The sequence below is a fragment of the Podarcis melisellensis genome, assembly GCF_964234715.1.
Source record: "Podarcis melisellensis genome assembly, chromosome: 7".
Classification (NCBI taxonomy): domain Eukaryota; kingdom Metazoa; phylum Chordata; class Lepidosauria; order Squamata; family Lacertidae; genus Podarcis; species Podarcis melisellensis.
Window position 1 is genome coordinate 62,816,471 of NC_138539.1, and position 27,536 is coordinate 62,844,006.

Below are 27,536 nucleotides of genomic sequence, written 5' to 3' on the forward strand. Positions count from 1 at the left end.
ATCTACTTGCACTTTGACGCGCTTTCGAACTGCTAGTTTGGCAGGAGCAGGGACTGAGCAACGGGAGCTCACCCCGTCGTGGGGATTCGAACCCCCGACCTTCTGATCGGCAAGTCCTAGGCTCTGTGGTTTAACCCACAGCGCCACCCACGTCCCTCAATATAATAAATACAATTATAATTAATATGTGGTGCACTCGAGTAAAGGAATATCAACAGTAGAGTTCCACCCTTTCTTCTCTATTTACTTCTGCAATAACCTATACACAAGCACCAGGCCACCTTTAATAAACAGTTCCCGTGCAAAAGGAGCAAGACAAACAGTACCCATTGAGATGGAGTATCTCCCTTTGATCATCATCTCATGCCACAGACTTGTGGTTTTTAATAGACTACTTGTTTGGACAGTGTAGGAGGATTTGGGGGGGAGGGGGGTTGAGGAGGGGTGAGTTAACAGGATATTTACCTTTGAAAAAAATAATCAAGCCCAAGGCTTTATATATTTGATCAGCCACAAAGTTTCAGTCCTGTACTTCTGACCTGACACCTCAAGGGGGTAAAGAAAATTTCAAAGTTTCTTTCTATATTATGTAAACAACCGTTTTCTAAAAATAAATTCCATTTACTTCCCTCTCACTTTAAAGGCCTCCTTCCAAATGAATTACCTCGTTTCCAGAGAGATCCAACATTCAGCTGCTGTCTTTACCACAAACTCAACACTTTTTTAATCTTCTAGTCACAGGGATACTAGCTTCTTGACAATCATGTCTGGAAAATTTACTACAAACCTTTGCATTTGATAATGAACCAGGTATGACTTTGGAGAAAGAGAGATAGATGGAGCCCCATTTTGGCTGTCTGTCAAGGCAGACCCGGGATCTGCCAGGCTATGGTCACTTCCACGGAGAGCAGATACCAAAGGCCAACATACTTCCCTTATAATTTGCTGCAGATCCTGGTAACTGTTCCAAGTTTCAACCCTCAGTGGCTTGCAAGGGACCATACTTTTGTCTGTAGCCTCACATTCCTACAGTGGTCAGCAGCTAACAGGTGGATCTGTTGTCCCTTAAGGCAAGGATTTGCAGGGTGAATGAGATCTTAAACAGCTGGTGACTGGATTCCCTAGATGAGCCATTCACACAGGTGATCTATATTACTGTTTTCAGGATTTCAACCACAGGCCAGTCTTGAGGCTCCTGCATTGTTGCTCTTTCCCTCAAAGTGTGTAGACTCCATCTGCCTAATTTGCATCAGTGCCTCTCTAGTTGATAAGAGCCAGAGATGCAATAGCTTTCCCTCCTCCTAGTCATTCTACCAAACTTCCTTCTACATCTCCAGACTCCTGCATTTTCTATGTGAAACAATTTACACTACCTAATGGCAGGATTACTAGTTGCAGATGCTTCATAAAACTTGGCAGCTCATCCTTTGGACTCTTTTATGACTGGTGCTTCAAAGTCTGCATTGACCTTATATCCTTCTAAATGTATAGTAAAGGGTAAAGGTACCCCTGACCATTAGGTCCAGTCGTGGCTGACTCTGGGGTTGCGGCGCTCATCTCGCTTCATTGGCCGAGGGAGCCGGCGTACAGCTTCCGGGTCATGTGGCCAGCATGACTATGCCACTTATGGCGAACCAGAGCAGCGCACGGAAACGCTTTTTACCTTCCCGCCAGAGCGGTACCTATTCATCTACTTGCACTTTGATGTGTTTTCGAACTGCTAGGTTGGCAGGAGCTGGGACCGAGCAACGGGAGCTCACCCCGTCTCAGGGATCCGAACCGCCGACCTTCTGATCGGCAAGTCCTAGGCTCTGTGGTTTAACCCACAGCGCCACCCGCGTCCCGTCTGAATGTATACTTTTGCACAATTTCCCACTGACTTCACTGGGCTGTCACAGCTGTGTTTCCTTTCCTAGCAATTTTACCTTTAATTATTGCCAAATTCAAACAGATTTTTGATGTGGTGCTGACATGGTTTAGTCACAAGAAGCTGAAAGTTAGGCTTTAATGGTGCTGTGCTCTTCTTTACTAGATTGTTTTCATAATAATAATAATAAAAGTTGTTGTTGTTGTTGTTACCTCACCCATCTGGCTGGCTTTCCCCGGTCACTCTGGGCAGCTTCCAGAAGAATATAAAAACATAATACAACATCAAACATTAAAAACTTCCCAATATAGGGCTGCCTTCAGATGTCTTCTAAAAGTTGTATAGTTCTTTATCTCCTGACATCTGATGAGAGGGCGTTCCACAGGGAGCATGTTACCACCGAGAAGTAATTATATTACAGTTTAATTATTTTTAAACTATTTTCTCTTATACGTTATAAATATAACAACAACAACAACTGATAATTGTAATTTGATACAGTCTTACATATCCTCCAAACTACTCACAACATGCTGTATCATGGAAAAACCTCCAATATGAGCTTGGCAGGTGTTTGATAAGCCATTACCTGCGCTTACACTGGTGCATTTTCAACAGTCTTCAAGCAAGAAAGAATTTTTTAAAAAACTATATTATTTCAACAAATTCCTGTGCCCTAATGATTTAAGAACTGTCATTAAATCAGGGAAGAAATAACTCATGGGGAAAGAGGTAAGAGAATGTTGTGGTTTCAACTTAGATGGTTCCTCTTGAAATAAGGTCAAATGTTACCATCATTTTCTTTTACTAGGGTTATTGCCTTCACAAACAATTGAAGAAAAGCTGTGTAATTTTCTCCAAGGGATGCTAAGGTTGGCCAGAAACTTGACCTACCTTACAAGAATATCATTAATCTTTCCATTATGTTTTGTTAACAATGCCAGCGGTTTTCGTAATGATAAAATGTGGTCTGCAATGATGATGTGATTTAAAACCACTACCACAACTTCCCCCCTGTATTATTATTTTTAAGAGCTCTAAAAGATAGAAAAGGAAGCTTCATTCTGACTATTCATTAAGACTTTTAAAACCCTCTTTTAAAAAAGAAAAGATGTGCCTAAATTGCATTAGGCTGAATGACTTTTATAATACTGTAACAATTCCACAAACACCATTTCTACTTTTGTGTTGCCTTAAATGGTAGCAATAAAATAATGTTCCCCTAAGACACCTTGCTAATTTAAGAAGTACTTTGGGCATGCGTTTAAATGATGATACATTCAAAAGTTATATTCAAGTAATTCAAACAATGCAGCAGCTCATTAAGCTAATGGGTTAGATCAACATTGTGCTCAACTCCATCTGTTTTTGGACTACAATTCCCATCATCCCTAGCCTAGGGATGATGGGAGTTGTAGTCCAAAAACAGCTGGGAAACGCTGGATTAGATGATCTTATCTATTTGCCACTTCTCCAATTCTGCCTCTGCAAAATCATTACAAGTCAAGGTTTTGCCTGACAAGCCCCAATCTATGTGCAAAATTTAATCTTTTTTAATGATACCTCATAAAATAAACTAAGTATCAAGTACCAATGTGATAAATAAGTAAATACAATTCAGGGGTGCCTGACTCTTGGCCATCTCTACAACATGGCAGAGAAGGGTTTGGCAAAAGAGGTCTTTTTTAATGTTCCCCAACTTAAATTTTGTCCATGGAGTTTTCTTGGCAGGGATACTGGAGTGGCTTGCTGGTTCCTTCTCCAGGTGGATCACATTTGGTCTTAACTCTCCACTATGACCTGTCCATCTTGGGTGCCCTGTTTGGCATAGTTCATAGCTTCTCTGAGTTATTCAAGCCCGTTCGCCACAGCAAGGCAGTGATCCGTATAGTTAAAGCTATGGTTTTCCCAGTAGTGATGTATGTAGTGAGAGCTGGACCATAAAGAAGGCTGATCGCCGAAGAATTGATGCTTTTGAATTATGGGTGCTGGAGGATACTCTTGAGAGTCCCATGGACTGCAAGAAGATCAAACCTATCCATTCTTAAGGAAATCAGCCCTGAGTGCTCACTGGAAGGACAGATCGTGAAGCTCAGGCTCCAATACTTTGGCCACCTCATGAGAAGAGAAGACTCCCTGGAAAAGACCCTGATGTTGGGAAAGATGGAGGCCACAAGGAGAAGGGGACGACAGAGGACGAGATGGTTGGACAGTGTTCTCGAAGCTACCAGCATGAGTTTGACCAAACTGCGGGAGGCAGTGGAAGACAGGAGTGCCTGGTGTGCTCTGGTCCACGGGGTCATGAAGAGTCGGACACGACTAAACGACTAAACAACAACAACTTAAATTTTCCTTTGTGTGTAACAAACTGGACACATTAGGGAAGTGGGCATGCTACACAAGTTCTTTGATGTACTGCTTTGCTACATGCAGGTCATTGTTTATGTGGGAAGATCTGTAGTCTGAATTAGTAAAGTCCAGGATTCTACTACCAAAGTCTCCAAAAACTATTGTATGGTTTTAGGTTCAATTCACGTTCACAGCCTCTAATTTTTAAAACTATTGTGAGGCCTGACATAAACAGTCTGGGATTTACCATGTCAACGCTGTATTGACTTTGCCCTCAAACTAAACAAACCCAACTCAAAAGTGCTCATCCTACTTCCAAGTGGACAACAGAGCAATCTCTCTTTGCTTCAGCTTCACAAACTCTATAGATTCATAGTTATTGAAAACCATCTCATCAAATGTTAAGGAACATAACATATTTGCTCACATCATTAGTCTCAAAGAAAAGAATGAGAAGTCTGCAGTTTAAGTAAAAGGCAGCTGTTCACTTTTGGCTTATATGGAACATTTTTCTGGAACTCGGTGTCTTAGAAACTGTTGCTGGCTTCAAATAAGGGCACGGATGATTTGTGGAGAAGCTGAAGGAAGTCTTAAAGAAATAAATTTGTGATAACAAGATGTAAATATTTTTATTTTTGTTTGTTATGGTTTAAAAATCAATAAAAAATTATGTTTGAAAAAAAAAAACTGTTGCTGGCTTGTGTTGTTTTTTTCTTTTCTTTTCTTTTAAGTAATTTTGTCCTTCTCTCCACTCTTGAGCCTTAATAGACTGTTCCCAATAGGAAAGCAATATATTCCAAATGAATCATCAACACAAAAGAAGCAAAAAATTAAGAAAAACATGCTGCAACTTGTGCAGAAGTTCTCATTTTAAATTAGCAGATGGGGCAGGGAGAATGATAAAGAGATAATAAGGGGACAGAATTGTTCCAAGCAAATTTGGGTCCAAATTATTCAAAGAGGCTATAGTGAATTTATTTTATTTTTATTTTTTAAAAACCATGCTTATGAGATCGTGTATGGATTCATACTTTGGGCTTTCCTGGATATGGTTCCTACTACTGCATGGCCCAAGAACAAGTCCCTAAGGTGTGATTCTGGCACCACTGAAGAGAATGGCAAGTCTCCCACTGGCTTCAGAAGAGCCAAGGCTTCTTCCTGGTGATTGCTGGAGTGTTTGTATGAGATCTAAAATGCACCCATGATGAGACCATTGCAGAGCACACATTTGAGATCAAACCTGAGTTTATGCATTTGGTCACAATGCCTAATTTAAAGCCTGACAGTTTCACAGAGCTTGCAGTTTGTGGAATTTTCATGAAATAATCTCAGAGTTGGCCCAGCAGGTGTTTAACACCATATACATATATACAGGGCAATCCTTGTTTTGCACAGGGGTCTGACCTCCACAAGCATCCACAGAGCACACGTAAGCCCAGACCAGCCCCTTTTCGTGACATTTTGGGGTGATATCCCAAAGGTTCAGCGCTGTGCATGTGTGTGCAGCCGTGTGCCATTCAGATGCTCCTAAACCGGGAATTGCCTGTATATTAAATAGTGTTGCAACGATGCTTGGAATATCTACACACAGACGACTCGGTTTGGCACAACTTGCAGATGGGCTTTCATGCCTTCTTAGCTAGCCAAAATGGAAGGGTCCATGGAAGCAAGAGTCAAATTATAGTGGTACCTTGGGTTAAGTACTGTACTTAATTTGTTCCGGCAGTCTGTTCTTAACCTGAAGCACCACTTTAGCTAATGGGGCCTCCGGAGCCCGATTTCTGTTCTTCTCCTGAAGCAAAGTTCTTAACCTGAAGCACTATTTCTCGGTTAGCGGAGTGTGTAACCTGAAGCGTATGTAACCTGAGGTACCACTGTATCCAGTAATCAGAAGAGATCAGACGCACACCAGTTAGAATGCAATTCTGTTACAAAAGCGCGACTGAAGGTTTTCATGAATTGGAGGGGGTTTTTGTATATAGGGAACCCATAAAAACACAAGGGTATTTTCCCCCTCCAACATACCCTTTCTATACCTGTACCTATAATTAGATATTACACAAACACACACACACACACACCACAATATACATGGACTCTGTTTCCTCTATATGCAAGCAGACTAGCTTCCTCACAACTTGACACACACAGCTTGACACATCTTCAGACTCCTCATCTGCAAGTCCTTCATATTCAGCCCTGTTCAGCCCTTTAACTTACGAAATCTCATTTGTTCACTTTATCAGTACCACCATACATAAGCATATTCATTCATGGTATAATCTAAAACAATGCAATTGTCCAAGAATGCTACATATATTCTTATAATGGCAGTTCTAATTTAAAGTACAGTGGTACCTTAGGTTACATACGCTTCAGGTTACAGACTCTGCTAACCCAGAAATAGTACCTCGGGTTAAAAACTTTGCTTCAGGATGAGAACAGAAACCATGCTCCAGTGGCGTGGCGGCAGCAGGAGGCCCCATTAGCTAAAGTGGTGCTTCAGGTTAAGAACAGTTTCAGGTTAAGAACGGACCTCCGGAATGAATTAAGTATGTAACCAGAGGTACCACTGTACATAAAACTTTGGTTTCCAAATAGCTGGCTTGCTTGGTCTTTATTTTAGGCACCGCAGTGCAGCTCCCTGAGGAACTTTCTTGGTGCAGTTGTGTTAATGTTGTTCATATCCAATCACTGCTATTGAAATACAAATCATAGATATCAGCTATGGAACAGCTTCCCTCCAGAGACTGACTGAAATCCCAGCTGGAGCCTATTTCAGAAGCCCCCTAAAACCTCCTTATCTGGGCTAACTTTGAGTGAATGATGGACTTTGGATTTTTAGCTAGGAGGAGTTTGGAATTTTAGGGTGGTGCTTTTAATTACCTTTATTTGGCCAGGTCCAACCTATTGGGATGGAACATATTAAGCAGTACAATCTCTCATGCAACAAAAAATAATATTTAGAATATACTGGACCCCATTACGTTTGTTTAAAAAAGGGGCTATCTAAGGTATGGATATGTTGGAGATGCGATAGGGATAATGCTTCTCTAAAACATATGTTTTTTTCACTGTCTTATATTGAAAGATTTCTGGCAGAAGGTAACTGAAATCATCAACAGAGCTGTACGGAACCACCTTACATTTACAGAGCAAAATATCCTCTTGAATTATATACCCAGCACATGGAACCTTACAAAAGGACAATATGACTGGATTCTCCGTGCCCTTACTACAGCAAAAAGACTGATACTGATGAATTGGAAAAATAAAAATGGGGCTCTTTTCTACGATTGGATTAAAGACTTATACCAACTCGCAACATATGAACAACTTGCATATAAACACAGACTTGCCATGGACAAATTCAATGGTATTTGGAATCCATTGTTACAAATACTGTAATCGGTGAAGATCTGGTGAAGAACAGTAACAAGCTTGTAAAATATACAGTTTTGGGTCCCCGTCCCCCCCCCTTTGTTTCCCCTTCTGCATGGATTTTATTTCTCTCTTTCTCTTTTTTGTTTGCATCTCGCCATGTTTGGTGCACATATAGTTATGTGCTTTTTGAACTTTCAATAAAGATGTTACAAAAAAAGAGAACCATGTTAAACAGTACAATCCTATATATGTCTACTCTGAAGCCAGTCCAAATGAGTTAAATGGGACTTATTTTCCCAGCCAACTTAAGTGTATCCAGTAAATGATTCCTGCCAACAAAAGGGGTGGAAATTAAGTCACAGTCTCCCTCCCTCCAGGTTTTACAATTTTAGCACTGAAAGGCACAAACCTGTTCTGATGTTCTTTCAACACTTGATAGATGCTAATCAGAAAGGTTTGGTTTTTAAAGCCTCCGAAAACACAATCCTTGTAGATTCGGAACTCGGCAGCGGTAACAGCCTCTCCTTCTGGAATCCGAGACAAATTAAACTTGAATTCCTTGTGGTGTTGCTGGTAAGGTGTGAACTCCTTGTCGTATTCAACTGTTTAAAACAAACAAGACAATTCAATTTAACTGTGATTTCTCCACATTCTCCACTTCTCACTCTATTTTGTTTCAAAAAGGGCCCCAGAAAATGTTCAACCTTCAAGTATTTTATATTACAAAGCAACTGAAATTTCACAAGAAAGCCTGTATGGAATTGAAGCAAGTGAGATCTTTCATTCACCCATTCAGGGGCGTCTTACCCATAGAGGCCAGTTGCGTGGGGTGCCAGGGCGCCAAGTTCTGGAGAGCGCCAGGGAAGAGGCAGAGGCTGGACGCAGTGAATCCCGGAATCAGCTCACCACCCTCGCCTGCCTCCGCCATGCCACGCCAAAGCAGCGCCGTGCCTGGAGCCTCCATCTGCCATGACCACCACAGCACGAAGTGGCCAGCTGAGCCGGGACGCACCGCGTCCAGCCTCCGCCTCTTCCCCGCCAAAGGAGCTGCCCACCTCCTCCAGCCCTGCTGGCAGCGCTGTCCTCCCTAAAAAACTCTGGGAAATGGGGGGTGGCACCTTGGGAGCTTTGCACCACGGTGCCAGATATACTTAAGACGGCCCTGGACCAATTCATACTTGACATAGCCACATTTTCTTATCTCTCTTGACATGAAACGATTAAAAGTATTTGTTACATTTATTTCTTGACTTTTCCCAAATAATGTGGATGCAGTGTGCATGGGAATGCCGTGCCATCTGAAATTCCTCTTACTTATTTTTCAGAGATGGAACTACATTAGGCACATCAGAATACAAGACCAGGACCATATACTCAGCCATTTTGTATAGAATTTGCTATTGCACCAGCATATCAAACAAGCTTATAACCCAAATCCAGTATAACCCAGTATAATCCAGTATAACCCAGTGAAAGCTTTGCCACTGAGTTAAGTATCAATAGGTCTTTGATAATGGGGATGCATTACTTATGTGGCAAAATTAATTGGTGTGCTTGAAAAGTACAGCATGAGTAGCTCTTGCTCTCGAAGTTTTAAGTCTTGTTGGTGCAACTCCCTCCCTGCAACGCTTAAAGCTGTACCAAAACTACACACTCTACTCCTAAAATCAAACAGTTGGAACACTGCTTTTCTGCTAGAAGCTACAAGAACTGTATGCTGGAGGGTAGAGGAATGACAGGTAGTTGTGTGTTGTGTTGTTTTTCCATTACATACATTCATTTTTTTCTGTGCTATTCTAGTTTTTCTTTATCACCTCTTTTAAACATTTAATACAACATCTAATAAAATAGTAATTATCTATTACAACCATAAAACATCTATCATGTGAAGACTTCCCAGCCTATCTTTCCTTGACATCCTAGATTTTCATCTAATTTTGCTGCCATCTCCTTGGTTTGTATTCCCTCCCTTTTTTCTTTCCCTCCCTGTACATATCCTTTTACCCTTTCTTAACTGGTATTCATAAATCTATCCCTGCTTGTTTATTTAACACTACTCCGCTCTTTTTAAAGTATCTTTCTAGTAATACCCACTCACTTATTATTATTATTTTGTCCATGTTTCTTATTATGGCCATCATATTGGCTAATTCTATAAATTCTATTAGTTTGAACAGCCACTGATCTTTTGCTAGGATCGCCCTTTCTTTCCACATTTTCACATATGTTATCCTTGTCACTGCTGTTGCATCGAAGAATAGGCTTTTTTGTTTCGTTTGGGATTTTCTGTCTTATTATGGGTAGCAGGAATACTTCTGGTTTGGGGGGAGATTATCATTGGAGCATCTTCTTAAGTTCTTCATGGATCATCCTCCAAAATTCTTTTGCCCTTTTGCACTACCACCACATGTGGATTAACATGCCTTCTGTATGCATATACTTCCAGCTTCAGTTGAATCTTCTTTTGTTTATCTTTCCCAATTTGCTGTGTGTCGGGTACCACCTAAAAACCATCTTTAGTATATTTTCTCTAATTGTATAGCATGCTGAAAATTTAATTGTATTGTTCCATAATTTCTCCCAAACAGCCAAGCTCTATATTATATCCAAATTCGTATTTTAATTTATTAATTTTATTTTGTTATACCTGCTTTGCTGTATGATGTATTGAATATGGGCCTATGGCCATAATAAACTATCTCTATCTATCTATCTATCTATCTATCTATCTATCTATCTATCTATCTATCATCTATCTATCTATCTATCTATCATCTATCTATCTATCCAAATTCCTATTTTTGATCCAGGTTGGTTTTTACAGTGTACCCACCCACCACCTGTCCCATCAAACCAGCTCTCGGAACCAAATAAGCTATGTTTCTGTATATTCAATGGCCCTTTAGACCTACAATTCACAGCAAACCATGTGCAGCCTCTTCCAGCATCTCCAAGCAGCTTCACAATATTACAGGAAGAAAAAGAGAGAGACCAAGGTCTGAGTACATCTCATAATCTCATAAGTACTCCTCATTTTTGCCGTTGTTTTTGTGACACTACTTAGGCACAGGCTCTTAAGGATTTTCCCAGAATTATCTTGGAAAAGCCACATGAACAGGGTGGGATGTACTGTACTTTAAGGTGTCCACATTCAGAAATTGGAGAGAACAGGCTGGGATGGATTTGTCCATCCCTAGTTGGAAGTGCTCCACTGCAGTCACTCAAATACTTAAGACTAATCCTGCCAATCGTACCTCATGTGTTGCCGTTGCTTATCATATCAGACCATTATTTACCAAGGAAAGCCAAAATCTATGGCAATGTGTCTTACCAAGCTTGGCTACAACACAGTACAAGCTAGCTTAAACCAAGCAGGTAAATTTAATATTATTCTGGGTTTTGCTTTATGTCACCCACAATAATGCACTTATAAATTTCATGTTCTCTTCCATTTTCAAACTATTCTCTACAACAAAACACATTTCAGAAAGCTGACACTGGCTGCAACCCCATACCAGTAAACATGTGTACGGTGGTGCTGTTCCCTATGCACTTCTTTCTGTCTAAATACTTTGTTTTGCAAATTTTCTTCTTATTAAAAGATCCAGCTTCTTAGAAACCTTGGCAGACTTGGACAGGCAAAACCCCTTTCTCTTCATTTCCAGGACATAACCAGCTTGCACTGTTCTCATGTTACACTGCAATAAGTGACCTTATTATTGAAATAACAGACCGTGTGCGCAAAAATGAAAAGCAGCCATGTTAAGGAGAGGGTCCTTTCTCATTCTACCTCCCAGTCTTTCCCCACCAACCTGCAATGTGATTTGGTTCAGGCTGGTCTGAGTGCTAGCTTATGGAAACCAATACTAAGCTATAACCAAATGTATCTGTGTACACCTCTTAATTTTACAAACCAATGGCATGTAGGGAGGGGTGAGGCAATCAAGCAGTGTGGGGCTACGCTTTTCTCAGATTTGCTTGGCCAACATTCTCTTAATGCAGAAGAACATGACGGTGTTCAGTGGCTGCTTCTATTAATAAATATGATGAATTATTTCTCAAATTACCATGATTTCAAAGATTGCCTGACACTTGCCTCCGACTGCTGATGCTATATATACATCTCTCTTTTCTTTGGTACGCCACCTTTCCATAGTGAACACCTTCCAGGTGTTGTTGAGCTACAACTCCCATCACCCCTGACTTGGAACTGTAGGTTCAGAAACATCTGGAGGGTGCCATATTGGCTACTCCTGATCTAGCAGCTCCTTGATCAGTGGCTAATAACTTTAACATCTACCTGTTGTAATAGCTGATATACACTAATAGGTGTTTCTAGATAAGCAGACATCCACGAGCCATTACAGATATAACCAGCTAGGAGCTTGTGAGTGGACCACAGATTCACATGCTCCCTGTACCTATCAGGGTCTACTGGGAACAAGTTCTTGCCCCACATCTTAGACAGGCTTATGCCACTACCTGAATTAATAACAATCAAGACTAGAATACCCATGTTGGCCTGACCTAGAAGTGCTGGAATCCTTTTTATTGTTGCCTTCTGTGACAGGGCTCCTATGTCTCTTACAGCCGTACAGTAAGCTGAACACAACCACAGCTTTTAACAGTATGGAAATCCAATGCTGGTCAAAGCTACACCTGTCAAATTTCCGCCGGCCAGTTATCTTGCAAGGCGGGGGAGAGGGGAATGGCAACCCTAATTAGTTAGTACACACCAATGTATCTTTGGTAACAACAACAAAAACGGTGCAATATATAAATGTTAGAGTTATTTCTCTACCTGCCACTTTCCTTCTGGAAATGGTGTTTAGAATTCATTTAATGTTGCTGGTGAAAATGAATTATCAATTCAGTTGATGACAACAAATACAAATTCAATGATTCTGCCATGTAGTTTACATTGCACAGCAACATCACTGGGAGATTCTACTCCCCTTTACTGATGATGAGTAGAAAAGCAGGAGGTAATGGTAATTCCAGATCAGCAAATCTGAGATAAATGGTTATGAACCTGAACGTTGCAGGGCAAGCTCTGACCATCTGCACAGAGGGTTCGGTTTTTTTAAAAGCCCAGTTTCTAAATTCTCTCTCTACACATACGGTTTCAAAATTAATATCCCCTGATGGTTTAGAACATACTTGGAATGCCACTGTCCATCTGATAAAGAGATTGGATGCTGCAGTTCAGTTGCAGATAGTCTTACTCTTAAAATATGTAGCTTCCATTTCTGCATGAAAACCTGCTGTAATTTTAAACAGGAGGGTGCAAAAGTCAGGGAAACAATACACTGGGAATTAACCAACAATCTTGGTGGAAAAGCTAGTGAAAAAGATTGTTCCAGTGGGAGGGGACAGCAGCTGAAATATGAACAAACAAGACCTGAAGAGTCAAAAGAGTTGGCTTAATTCTGACACAGTAGTACAGATGGATAAACCAGCTTAATAAAATATGAGACAGAGGCAAAATCAGCTGCGCATCGAGATCCCGAAACCACCCCCTTGTCAATGAATGAGACACAAGGACACGGATATTAGGTTAATGTTACTGGGCAAATTTTGGCCACAACTTTATTGGTTACAGAATGTGAGCGGTATTGGCTTAGGCTTGTGACTCTGTTTAAATGGGGCCTGGCCATGCCTCCCCAGCCAGCAGATTGGCTGGCTGGGTGGTGGCATGGCTGGGAGCCTCCGGGTGACACAGGACTCTGTCCCCTGCCCCCGGAGGGGAGTTGGTGGCCACCTGGTCCACCGCAACTCCTCTTCACTGTTAAGTGGAGCAGATCTCTTGCCAAGTCTTACAGACACTGAATTCTACCCCCACCCCCATATTTCCATTCTGAACTCAGAAGATTAAACTCAAAAGCTTTTGCATAAGGTATGGGTTTGAATAATATCAGTATGCAAAATTAATTGGAGAATGTCAGGCTATCTTACTGGTGCAGCTAAGCCAGGGCTGGCCCATCCACGAAGCAGAGCTTCTGGATTCCAACAACATTGCGCAAGAGCCCCATGACATCGCAAAAGAGTCCCGCAAGATCCCACGACATCTCACAGGAACCTGGAACCTGCAGCAGCACAACCTCAGTAAGCGGGGCTTCAGTGGGGCTGGCAATGGGGGGGGGGAGAGTGGAGGGCGGCTCATAGTGCAGGGCAGTACCTTTTGCCTCAGGCGGCAAAAAGGGCTGGGCCACTCCTAAGCTAAGCTACTTGCAGGTAGGACTGCCCAGAAACCATATTCACATAGCTCTGAACAAATACCATAGCAATACAATAAAGGACACTTGGAACCTTGCGGTAAGAACAAATCATTCATAAACAAAGCTCTACTAAACCAGACCTAGGGGTTCACCTAGACAGCATCTTAAAAAGCAAAGACATCACCTTGCCAACAAAGGCCTGTATAGTTAAAGCTATGGTTTTCCCAGTAGTGATGTATGGAAGTGAGAACTGGACCATAAAGAAGGCTGATCGCCGAAGAATTGATGCTTTTGAGTTATGGTGCTGGAGGAGACTCTTGAGAGTCCCATGGACTGCAAGAAGATCAAACCTATCCATTCTGAAGGAAATCAGCCCTGAGTGCTCACTGGAAGGACAGATCATGAAGCTGAGGCTCCAGTACTTTGGCCACCTCATGAGAAGAGAAGACTCCCTGGAAAAGACCCTGATGTTGGGAAAGATGGAGGGCACAAGGAGAAGGGGACGACAGAGGACGAGATGGTTGGATAGTGTTCTCGAAGCTACCAGCATGAGTTTGACCAAGCTGCAGGAGGCAGTGGAAGACAGGAGTGCCTGGCGTGCTCTGGTCCATGGGGTCACGAAGAGTCGGACACGACTAAATGACTAAACAACAACAAAGAGGTTCACCAAGTCCAGTTTCTAACAATGGTCAGTCAGAAGTTTCCCAGGAAAGTTAAGAGCATGTTGGTTGGTTTGATTTTGCTAAGTGAAATGCAATATATTTGTAAAACCTCGTTGATTTAGAGCAGATCCATGGCTTTAATACATTATGAAAAGGTCTCCATAAAAAAAAGCACTGAGTGCCCACAGTCAGTATTCAACACATGTAACAGCAAACATTTCATAGCTAACACTGCAGGAAACGAACTTATTGCAAAATGGAATTTATGTCAACACCAGTCACTGTTAGAAGCATCAGTCCTGAAATGCTCTGGAAACATTCGAAATATGCTTTTGCTGCTGGAGGACAGTGATAATCTACTCTTGGAAAAAGTTCGCTGTATCGTAATTGCACTCTCCCAGAGCATGTTAATATGAAAAGCCCCTCAGGACTGTAAATAATACAAGTCATATCACTTTACAAATGTTTCCTATTTAGGCACAAAACACTTATTCTGTAATTTCATACTCACATTTATATTAACAAGATTTGAAATGGAGAACAAAAATTTGAAGCCTCCAACGAGTAGGTGTATAAACAAACAGCCATTTCTGAGCCATTCCAAATCCTTGTGGTTTTTAAATACCCAAGGAAAAATTAGCAGAACAAACTAGTCTAGACCACAGATTTTTTCGCTATTTTATGCTACTTTAATATAATCAAAAAGAATGAACTTCAAGCTTTGATTTTTTTTAAAAAACAACAACAACTATGTCCATGGAGGTCTGCCTATGCTTTTAAAAAGGAATTTGGAGAAGAAAATGTGCTTTCCAGTCGTCACCGCTGGGTAAAATCATTTGATTTTCAACATGTCAGCATTCTTCCATTTCTATTCTACTTCTTTGGTCTAGCCTTTCTATCCTAAAATAGTTCATTAGGTTATATTACATAAACTCGCTCTGTTTCTCAAGTTCCAAGGGTATTTAGCATTTAGAAAAGAAAAGGGGGGGGGGAGATACTACAAAGTGGAAAATAAGTTGTTCAACTGGCAGGAAAACAGCTACTTACAAGCAAATTAACTATCCCCAACTTCTACATGACTGCTCAGTTAAAAGTAATCTGTTATGGTTCAGGCTTTGCCAAACCTCTGGAGGTACAGCATTCCAGTGATCGAAAGCTGTGAGCCAAAAAATGTTCTTGATACCTTAAACATTTGGTAGAATTAAGTGGCAGGTTCTTCAGAAAAGATTGTGATGGGATGTACAAAACAGAGCACTGATATCCATGCTCCTTAATGCTTCCATTTTAAATACATTTTGAAGTATTTAAAAACAAGGAAGGCCTTCAGCGAGAGAATGCTTAAGGAATCAGAATGCTATAAATATTCCATTATACGTGGAATTCTAATGAGATACCACCTGTCACCAGGGCGAATTGCCGCCCTGATAACAATCTGCATGGCATGAATAGAGGGAGGTCTTTTCTCATACCTGTATGTCATTGCATGATTTCACAACCCTCCAAAATATGCTATCAGTTATGAACTATACATTGTTAAGAGATAATAGCACAATGAACTCATTTGTGATACTGAGTCTACCAAAGAGGGGAACAAGTCAGCTTCTGAACTTTGGTTTCACCTTCTGGGTTGTGGGAAATGGTGCTGAACAAAATAGCTGACATTTTTTAAGAATCCCTGTGTGGAGACCTTTCCCTATACATGAGAGTTATAGAGAACCGATATGAAAGAAATAAAAGAGATTTCAGCCTGAAATCCAACTCTGGACAAAAGTCGCCTCCAGACTGTCAACATTTTGCGGGAGGGATTCCAAAGCAAACTAGAAATTCAGAATCCCACCATTAAAATGGCTTAAAGTGCTCTGTCACCCGAGCACAGCAAATTCACAGTCAGGAAAATGATGGGGAAACATACAGAAAAGTGTGGGATGAACAAAGGATTAGCAAGAAGACACATAAAGACTGTGAAGGCAAATGCTCATTATAAGATAAGCTCCCTGCAGACAAACTCATTGAACATCCAACCTCTGTGTAAAGCACTTAACAAACAAATGCTTGATAATCAGGTCATCAGGAGCAGCTCAAAGCTGTAGGCATCCAGTTCCGCTCTGCCTTAATAGAGGCAGCCCCTACGACAGTGGGAGATCGTTGGCAAAGGAAAAACAAGGATGATTGAGGGTAAATCATCCTTGCAAATTTCCCCCAGGGACAGCGGGAACAGGCTTCACCCACAGTTTGTCTCTGTACCTGGCTCTTCCAGCATGGAATGCGGGGGGCAGGGACGTGCTGAGTGCAAAAGCACTTTGCCTGCTGAAAACCCTCCAACGCCGTCATTAAGAAGCAGAGGTTCTCCTGTTAATTAGAGCTTAATTGGACTAAAGTATTGGCACGTGCTAGAAGAGATTACAGTAACTGCGGAACAAACCAACTTTAAGGACTTCAAGGTTTGAATTTGAGATAAGACTTCATTTGGTGCAAAAGACGTGGGAGGGAGCCTACGGTTTCTTTATTTAAAGTTCTATTCTCTACATTTGTGATTCGGCAACCCTCCTCTGAATGTTAGTTCAAATTATATTTGTACAAGTGAGGATGGAAGAAATTGGATTATAAATATGGAATATAACATCAAATGGAACTGTGTATGTAAAAAAGGGGGAGGGAAGCTCTATTTTGTGAAAGGTTTACAATGGAAACTTAGAGCTGAGTCTTCCCCATCCTTTATTATCTATGAAGTGAACTGAATAATGCTAAGAGGACTTGGAATTTAATTGGAAGGATAATTGGCCATATATCTTCAGCTGGAAGGAAGGATTAAAGAAGTTTGGGAGCTGCCAAGGAACGAATGAGGTTCTTTACTGAGTCATCTGCAGTTCAACAGACCGCTCTTCTTCCCAGGCTGAGAGGAAAAATGGTGACAACAGTTTATTTACTGGGGAAAAGAGACTTTTGCAGTTGTTGTTAAAGTTATCAGTGCAAAGCAACGAAGCACAGGACGGAGCAATGGAGAAATTTATGGAAAAACAATGGGATATCAGCTCCACCCAAGGCATGGTGGATAATAGCAACAATCGGGGAAAAGAAAGACCTCTTACAAGAACAGGAAGAAACTCTATGGGCAGAATAATTGCCACACACAGGAAGAACAAGGATATAGTTTGAGTTCCTCACTTGAAGTTTTATAAATCATTTAATGTGTCAACACGAATAGAAGTTATTAATATTGCAGTTGTTGTATAAAAGATTATTATTATGACCAGAATGCAACTGAAACTAGTAAGATTTTGGAACACAGAAATAAAAAAAATCATCAAATCTAGCATGCAGGGGGCCACTTTAAATAAATTATATAATTCAGTATTTGAATGACTGGTATTAATAACTGTATTTATAAATTGGCATTGTTATAATGAGGCTAGATTGTGAAGCTGAGGCTCCAGTACTTTGGCCACCTCATGAGAAGAGAAGACTCCCTGGAGAAGACCCTGATGTTGGGAAAGATGGAGGGCACAAGGAGAAGGGGGCGACAGAGGATGAGATGGTTGGATAGTGTTTTCGAGGTTACCAGCATGAGTTTGACCAAACTGCGGGAGGCAGTGGAGGCCAGAGGTGCCTGGCGTTCTCTGGTCCATGGGGTCACGAAGAGTCGGACATGACTAAACAACTAAACAACAACAACATGCAACATAAAAGCTAGATACCACCAGAGAGGTACTATATCTCCAGTAAACTAGAGCTATTTACGTTTCTTACCATAGGGATCTCTGTGGATGGTAATTTCCCTGTTCCCTCCATATTGTGTTTTGAAATGCTGCAGGCTTATTGTTTTATAGGGAAAAGATGGTAACTCGGAGCTTTCAGCAAATGTTTTTACAATTAGCTCAGATTGTGGAATGCCGACGGCGTGTATGTTTTCGAATGCTTTCCCCACAATATTACCAGATTCCTTTCATTTAGTCTTCATCACTCTTTCATCGGTGGTTAGCCATGCTTATTAACATTACTCAACAAGGAAATCAACAGCTCGCTGAAATATTCGTGCACTGTGAGCATTTTTTTTAAAAAAAAAACTGGCCTTACAAACTTACTGATAACTCTTCAACTTGCAACTGTTCTTAAGAAGAGCATTCTATTTGCAAACACCACCTTCAAAACAAGTTTCCAAAGCAGCCAGATGTTTCATCTGCCCTAGACCAAACTGATTCAACCACAGCATTAAGAAGATTCTTTGCTAGTAAAACAAATAAACTCTCGTATGCATTATCAGTACTGACAAGGATGGTTCACATCCAATATCGCTGCCCAGGTTCTTCTTTTTACTGTGTTGATAATATAACTATTTGTCAATACACAAGGCTACATAGCCCCAGAATTAATTGCGAAGGAGAGAGGGGCATGTTATTAATTTCCTGAAATCCCACCTTTTAACCCATTCCTCTAAAAACCCACAGTTTCAAAACGCTTCCTTTACACTCCCTGCTTGCTCAACTGCATGATGAAATGTGTTCTATGCATCAGGTTAGCTGGGTCCAAAAAAAAGGAAAGGCACATTTGTATGAGGTCAGCAGCCATTTACCAGTTATAGTGAGATGAAGCATTTGACTATCTGTGTGCATGCCCTGTCAGTACTTAATTGGCATAACAGAATCAACCAGAGAAGCACACAGAAACCTTCCTGCCAGAGCAGTACCTACATATCTACTTGCACTGGCGTGCTTTCAAACTGCTAGGTTGGCAAGAGCAGGGACCGAGCAACAGGAGATCACCCCGTTGCGGGGATTCGAGCTGCCGACATTCCGATCAGCAAGTCCTAGGCTCAGTGGTTTAGACCACAGCACCACTCGCGTCCCAAGTTATTCTTACAATGGCTCAAATCATTGGTTTTTTTGATGCAGGACGGCTATCTTAACTTGATTCGAGACCTTCTCTAGGGTTAACATGCATGACCAAATTGTTTCAGCAATGCTTGAACTTACCACATAATCACCTAGACACCTGAAGCCAAGAGAAATTAAATTTTCATTGTAGGGCATTTTTGGGAGCATCAAGCACTCAGGGAACTAGGAGCAGACAAGCCACTGCCTGAGGCCATATGTTTCTTGTTTTGGATTATCCTTCACAATGATTTTAGGGGGTGGGGGGAAAATTATTCACAAAGCAGAACCACATTTATTTGTGGCATTTTCATCCTGCCCTTCTTCCAAGAAGTTCAGCGAGGCATGGATTGCTCCCTCTCATTTTATCTTCCAGAAAAATCTCATGAGGTAGGTTTGGCTGAGAGTATGTGACTGGCCCAAGGTCACCCAGTGAGCTTCATGGCTGAGTACATATTTGCACCCAGGTCTCTTTGGTCATTCTCCAACAATTTAACCAGTACTCTACTTTGGCATCCTGCCATATCTGAAATTCAGACACACTCCCTTCTCAAGCATTTATGGCAGGTAATATTTTAAGAGTGAACACATATTCATAAATTACCTACCCTGAACACATATTAAACAAGCATTAAAATAGAGAATAAATACATGCTTAAGATATATCGCTTTCCCCAAGAAATCAGAAAAGTGCTAGCTGTCCCTCTGTCCGTCGTCCCCCCCCTCCAAAAAAAATACAGTGGTACCTCGGGTTAAGTACTTAATTCATTCCAGAGGTCTATACTTAACCTGAAACTGTTCTTAACCTGAAGCACCACTTTAGCTAATGGGGCCTCCTGCTGCTGCTGCGCCGCCGGAGCACGATTTCTGTTCTCATCCCGAAGCAAAGTTCTTAACCTGAAGCATTATTTCTGGGTTAGCGGAGTCTGTAACCTGAAGCGTATGTAACCTGAGGTACCACTGTATACTGAGGTTTTAATAGATATTTGAGTCATTTTCAACAACCCTCAATAATCATATCATATTTTACTATAATTCTGAATGATCAAAGCTGGCACTAAAGTTGCCTCACTGTTTGCAATTCCTAACGGAGCTGCAGCGCTGTGAGTTATGTGCCTGTCATTTATCATAGAGGCCACCAGTGAAAAGATTTCTCTTGGCGATTGCCAAGCAGGTGCAATGTGATGTGAAAGGCACACGTGCAGACAATTTAAGGCTGAAGCTGCTCCTCCGAGATTTTTTCCAGATTACATCTCATGTTTGGGTAGAAACTATTTCATCTGATTCAACAAACTAAACCAACGCTTGTAAAGAGTTAGAGAGGAGAGAGAGAGGAGGGGGGGGAGAGATTCCCCACCCCCACCCAATTCTGATGGAGCTCCTCAAACATTTCTAGAAACCAGACGAGCGCATTAAAAGCAAGCCAAACCTGTGAGAGAAGCGTGAGCTGGCACCAGCTATCTGCGCTCCATCTTAGAATACTCTCATCCTGGATCTTAAGTTAACAAGGCCAGATTCTCTCCTGTCAATACACACACACACACACACACACACACAAAACTCACACTGGCTTCAGGAGAGTCGCCTACGCACAGAAGAGGGTATAATTTAATCCAAAAAGGAAATGATTCCCTATTCACTGAAATTTGTTTCTAATTAAGATTCATGTGGATCCAGACAGGCGTGGTCCGTAGCTGCAACATCACTTCTTTCTTGAAGGACTGTCTCTATCAGGTTTCAGTGAGTCAGACGCTAGTTATGAAGAACTTGATTTAAGGGCACAAGTTGTTACAATTTGAAGAGGGAGGAGAAGAATTGGGTGGGGGGTATTGAAGCTTTAAGAATAGCAAAACACAGCGGCACTTGCAGCATTTGCAACACAGAAGTGGAGAGGTCATTTTTCCACAATCCATTTTATTCGTTAATTTATTTAAGGTGTTTTATATAGTACCTTTCATCATCTTTATCTCAGGGTGGTTTGGAATAATGCAATTTTTTTTATTAAAGAAAACAACAGGACAATGAGAAAAGATATAATAAAATAATAAACATATCACATAATTAGCTCAATGTACAAATTGAACTGGGATGTGGGTGGCGCTGTGGGTTAAACCACAGAGCCTAGGACTTGCCAATCAGAAGGTCAGAGGTTTGAATCCCCACGACGGGGTGAGCTCCCGTTGCTCAGTCCCTGCTCCTGCCAACCCAGCAGTTCGAAAGCACGTCAAAGTGCAAGTAGATAAATAGGTACCGCTCTGGTGGGAATGTAAACAGTGTTTCCATGTGCTGCTCTGGTTCGCCAGAAGCGGCTTAGTCATGCTGGCCACATGACCCAGAAGCTGTACGCTGGCTCCCTCGGCCAATAAAACAAGATGAGCGCCGCAACCCCAGAGTCGGTCACGACTGGACCTAATGGTCAGGGGTCCATTTACCCTTACAAATTGAACTAGCAATGTTTTCAAAAAATCATTCCTTTCCAGTGCTTTTGATTATAGCATCCTCCTCTGGGTACTAGGGCAAATTATTCTTATTTATTACTACAGGCCAACATTTAATCCAAATCTAAGTGACTGCTTGGATATAATTAGACAGGAAAACTACTTAAGTTGGCAGTCTTATGCCTTCTCATCCAACTCACCCACCTACATGTGGAATTACCTAATCACACACAAATCAGGGTGACGTAGGGACAGCTTCTCCACACTGCTCCTTTGACAATTCTACATGCTTTTTTCGATTCATTCTTTTTCTATTCTCATTTAGACCACGATCCTCCTGCTTTGACTGGCAACAAAACTTCCAAGGAACAGTGGTTTCTTGACCATGTTGGCAGTTCTCCTTGAAACCGGACAGAGACCATTGATTCCACAGTACACACCATCACCTTCATGGGAATGTGTGGGTACAAACATTTAAAATTAGAGAACTAATTCAGGACATGGCTCCAAGCAACCAAAAAAAAAAAAAAAAGATTAATATGTGTCAGAAGAACTTTGCCCCCTGCAAAGTTCCCCCTTCACTAAAATCTTCTAGCCTCCAACCAGTTTTGTTCTGCTAACTCAGTTGCTCAACATCACACATTTTCTAGTGCTGCAAAGGCATGTATGATGTCCTGAGGAAGCTCAAGAGATACAGGAAAATTTACTGCCCAGCAGTAGTCATTCTAGCCACCAGAGCTATAGTATGAATTGTTTTGAAGTACACTAAGCATGCAACCTACATGGGGGTTACATTTCGGGGGCCGCGCCTAAAGCCAAAATCATGTATAGTCAAAACACAATGTGTGCAGTGGTGGGTGGGACTGCCAAAGTCAGATGCTCGCCCCCTTTTTAAAATTATTTTGCTAAGAGTGTAAAGCTAAACATGCACAAGTTAAATGCACATAAGTTATGGTACCGGCTGACTATAAATCAGGCATGGCCAAACTTGGCCCTCCAGTTGTTTTGGGACTACAACTCCCATCATCCCTAGCTAACAGGACCAGTGTTCGGGGATGATGGGAATTGTAGTCCCAAAACAGCTGGAGGGCCAAGTTTGGCCATGCCTGGTATAAATGCTTATTACCAGGGCTGCCATTTAGTGAGGACAGAGAGAAGAAATGCACCCCATGCTTGCCATGTTTCAGACCACATATGATCGCTTAGGAGCTCCTAGTTTTCTAGTCAGCTTACTGGTTCTATATACACTGTGCGTGTTCACTGCTGTAAACAATTAAATGGACACCAGGTACTAGGGATATATGGCTCATATGCTTAACAAAAAATGGCTGGCTGGTTGTTGTTATTATTCATCTATTTATTTATACCCTGCCTTTTTCCCTGGCTGGATTCAAGGTTGCTTACAGATTTTTAAAAATCTCTTAAAACTGAAAAAACTATTATTATTATTTTTCAAAAAACAATTAAATATTACTAGAATTAAAACTATATACATGTATAAAATCTGTTTTAAACCTACAAATAATTACAATAAAGGTTACCGGTAATTCCCAAAATCCTGGTGGAACAAGAAAGCCTTCACCTGCCAACAGAAGGTCAACAACAAGGAATGAGTCAACACTGGAGAGGAGTAAGGCTGGACTAATGGTATCAAATAGTATGGGAACAGCCTTATTAGAAAAACTAACCAACGGGAACAAACAGAAGAAGACGCCTTCACCCTGGTTTGGTTCTCCTTTATCACATACACAGCCCAACCAGACAATAAGAAGAAACCGCTGACAGCATACGAATCAATCTGGCTAGCCTGATTCAAAAATACACACTCACACCTGCTCACACACAAAAACAATTATCACTACAGCCAACCAAAGACAACCAACCACACCCAACCTCTCTCACCACCAAGGAACTACAACAAGTGAATAGTAAGAGAACCCATAGGACGCGGGTGGCGCTGTGGGTTAAACCACAGAGCCTAGGGCTTGCCGATCGGAAGGTCAGCAGTTCGAATCCCCACGACGGGGTGAGCTCCCGTTGCTCGGTCCCTGCTCCTGCCCACCTAGCAGTTCGAAAGCACATCAGAGTGCAAGTAGATAAATAGGTACCGCTCCGGCGGGAAGGTAAACGGCGTTTCCGTGCGCTGCTCTGGTTCGCCTGAAGCGGCTTAGTCATGCTGGCCACATGACCCGGAAGCTGTACGTCAGCTCCCTCGGCCAATCAAGAGAGATGAGCGTCGCAACCCCAGAGTCGGCCACGACTGGACCTAATGGTCAGGGGTCCCTTTACATTTACATCCAAAATCTTGGAAGAAGCTTGCCCTACACGTTGACACCTCCATCATCACTCCAATATGAGAAATAGTGAGGAAACCTCTCAAGTTTCATAGCCACATATATTTTTACCCTTGCACTTACAAGCCAGAAATCTCTGCGTATTCAATTGTACGCTTCATAAAAGTCTATATATTCCTTAGAGTGTCTTGAACATTTGGGAGCAGCAGTTTGCACATTCAGAATTTTTATAGTTGACACCTAAGGTTTTCTTAACTAATTGGGATGGATACAGCCCAACATAAAAAAGGTACTCGGCTATAAATCTGACTTTAATGAGATTTTGGAATCAAAATGTTTAGAGAAGGATCTTCCAAGGCAGTATTTAACAAGTTGCAGTGGATTCAAGAGGGAATAATATTTTTCTGTTCCAATTTATATATTTAATTTTAAAAAATAATAATAAAAAAATACTTTTCCAGAAAAAACCTACAGAACACTTTTTATGTCGCTAGGCCAGAAGTAATTCACTGCTAAGCTTTCATACTTGGTATTCTCAGACTAATTCTGTTATGGTTTAAGGCTTGGCCAAAATAACCCCAACTGAAGTAAAATTAAATTGCAAGTTTACATGTGGTAGTATTTTTATAAATTCATGAAAAGTAAATATTGAGGGCTATGGGATGAGAGTGTGCAGAACTGCCGCTGACCAGCTGTCCAGGTTGGGGGAATTCCACAAGTAGAACATTAAAAGCATTTTGTTTTCCAAAACAGGGTTGTGTGTTTCTCTTTCTTTCCTTTATTTTAAGCGAAGCATTACAAACATCCTGCCAAAATTAAAGAGAAACTTTTAAGTTCCTGCTGTTTGCTTACTGATAAACTAAATGTAGGCATTCAACCATTTGTGCAAACTGAACAGCTTTGATCAAACTGTTCAGCAAGTGTTAAGTATTTGTCAAATTAAAGGATCAATATTCTTGGAAACTGGAGATTATTTTTTTTAAGAAACACTGAAAATTTCCTCTTTAAATTAATGTCAGTGGGAGCAGGAGTTTGATGTTTTCGCTTATTCGTTCATTATTTCTTCTCTTTTGTCATTGCTTTGGCGGAAATTATTAACAGATAACATTGCTTTAGGGAGTAATTAGAATGGAAGGAGAACTATGGAAGGGGATTAAGCGATATGCTAAATGTCCATCACTAATTAATTAGCAAGAGGTAGGTAAACTGGCAGACAGTAGGTGTATTATATATCACTGTTCAGCCTACCACCTGTTCAGCTTCCTTCATTCATCAGACCACTGCCTACAAAAGGTCCTTGCAACATCAGACACGTTAGTTTGCAAGGTGCTTCTGTCTCCTTATCTTAATGAAAATCTTCTATATCACTACAATGAATAAGCCTCTTTCTGGCTACATTTTGAAACCCCACCTATCTATACATTAGAAACCTTGCCTTGATAGTACACAATATCATGCTGATGAAGAAACAAAAGAATCTGCCAGGGCTGGCCCTACCATTAGGGAGAGTACAGCAGCTGTCTCAGACAGTCAGTGCAGGGAGGAGAAGAGAGATATTTGCAGAGTGTTATGTGTGACATTGAGGGACGCGGGTGGCGCTGTGGGTTAAACCACAGAGCCTAGGACTTGCCGATCGGAAGGTCGGCGGTTCAAATCCCAGCGGCGAGGTGAGCTCCCGTTGCTCGGTCCCTGCTCCTGCCAACCTAGCAGTTCGAAAGCACAAAGTGCAAGTAGATAAATAGGTACCGCTCTGGCGGGAAGGTAAACGGTGTTTCCATGTGCGGCTCTGGTTCGCCAGAAGTGGCTTAGTCATGCTGGCCACATGACCTGGAAGCTGTATGCCAGCTCCCTCAGCCAATAAAGTGAGATGAGCGCCGCAACCCCAGAGTCAGCCACGACTGGACCTAATGGTCAGGGGTCCCTTTACCTTTAACCTTATGTGTGACCAGCCCTGTGCCCCCTAAGCTAACCTGCAACTTTCAGATGTGACCAGAGGATTCTGACGTAATATTCAGCTGCCAGCCACGCTGGCTTCTATATCTGTAATGGGACAGGGGTGATATCAAATTCTCCTTCGCCTCAAGCAGCAAAATGTCTTGGGTTGGCTGCAGGTGACTACCATCAATATCATTTTGTGCTTTGTGTTAACAGTGCCTATTGAACTAGATATTTTTTTGTGGGGGAGAATTCATCTGGTTTACATTTCAATGTGAATCAAATTTGCACTTCTGGAACCAATAAGTGAACCGAACCACACCTCTCATTCAAAGACTTCAATTCTCCAAATTAATGGTGCTTTTCTCCAAACAAAGAATGCATACAAGTATGTGCATATTAATGGGAATTATATGCAGAAAATGCATGTATTTGTGAAGATAATACACAAAACAGGAAAATAGAGAATTTAGAATTTCTCTTCTATTTTCAAAATTGCTCATATTTTGTTGATTCCCCCGCCCCCAACCTCTCTTTCTGTTTTACCAATAAAGCTGTCCTTTGTGTGTATATTAGGAAAGGGATGGATAATGTAATTAATCATAATATTTACTCACTGTAGCATATGTTTCATTCTAAGCCACAGAGTTGTATACAAATGCACAGTGAATGTTCTAAAACAAGGAGTATTACCTTCGACTTTCATCTTATTCTAAGCTAATTGGATAAACTGGGCAGCTCTTAACAAAAATTCAGAGTTGGCAACTGTGAGCATTTATCACACAGAATTTGGGTCACCACTGGTAGGAGAGAAAAAAAACTATTAGTTGGTTTGAGCACATCTGCTTTTCTGGAATTCTAAACTGTAAGCTTTCCTGTTTACTGCCTGTTTCTGCTCGAAAACAAGGACAGTTGTTATGTGCATATTGCAAACAACAAATCCAGGCTTCAGCAATAAAACCTCAAAACCAGTGTTTACTTGTTTCACTGTCAGGAAAATAACTCATCTAGATTCTAAATCGTCACTGCCTACCCAGAAGCAGTAGAAACCAGAAATAAAGAGCAATGTCTGAGGGGGGTGACATGAGCAGGGCTGCCATTTCTTGCTCAAGGCTGCAATTCTGACCTCGCTTAACCTGGGTGTCAGTACTTGCTTCCAACTGGACATGGTTAGGGTTGGGAGTCCTAGTTGCAAGAAAAATTTGTAGAGAGGACAGGTTAAAATCGTTTTGAAGGCCAACCTACACCACCAGATTGGAGTCCGGTTTTCCCTCTTTGGAGACTGTTCTCCACTGCCAACCCTGAGGTCACAGTAGGCAGAAATACTGCAGTACTGAAGCAGTGATCAGAATGTCCCATTGCATGCTCAGTTCTCCATTTTTCAAACATTCCCAATTCTGCACTAAATTGGAACTTGGGGCCACAGTGCAGCAAATTTGTGTGTGACCACTTCAATTGCATTTTTTATTTAGGGCAATGGGGTAGAGTCTATGATAATGTGGCATGTTAGCCTAAGAGTCC

The 27,536-nt window shown here is 41.4% G+C and overlaps 1 protein-coding gene across 1 annotated transcript in view; it reads right to left on the reverse strand.

Annotated features, from left to right (window-relative positions):
• The window catches only part of BMP6 (bone morphogenetic protein 6), an 85,375-nt gene that overhangs the window by 15,277 nt on the left and 42,562 nt on the right, over nucleotides 1–27,536 (reverse strand). Inside the window, exon 2 of the mRNA XM_081918249.1 lies at nucleotides 8,010–8,202. Within this exon, the coding sequence (XP_081774375.1) occupies nucleotides 8,010–8,202 (193 nt within the window). The remainder of the gene's footprint in view (nucleotides 1–8,009; nucleotides 8,203–27,536) is intronic.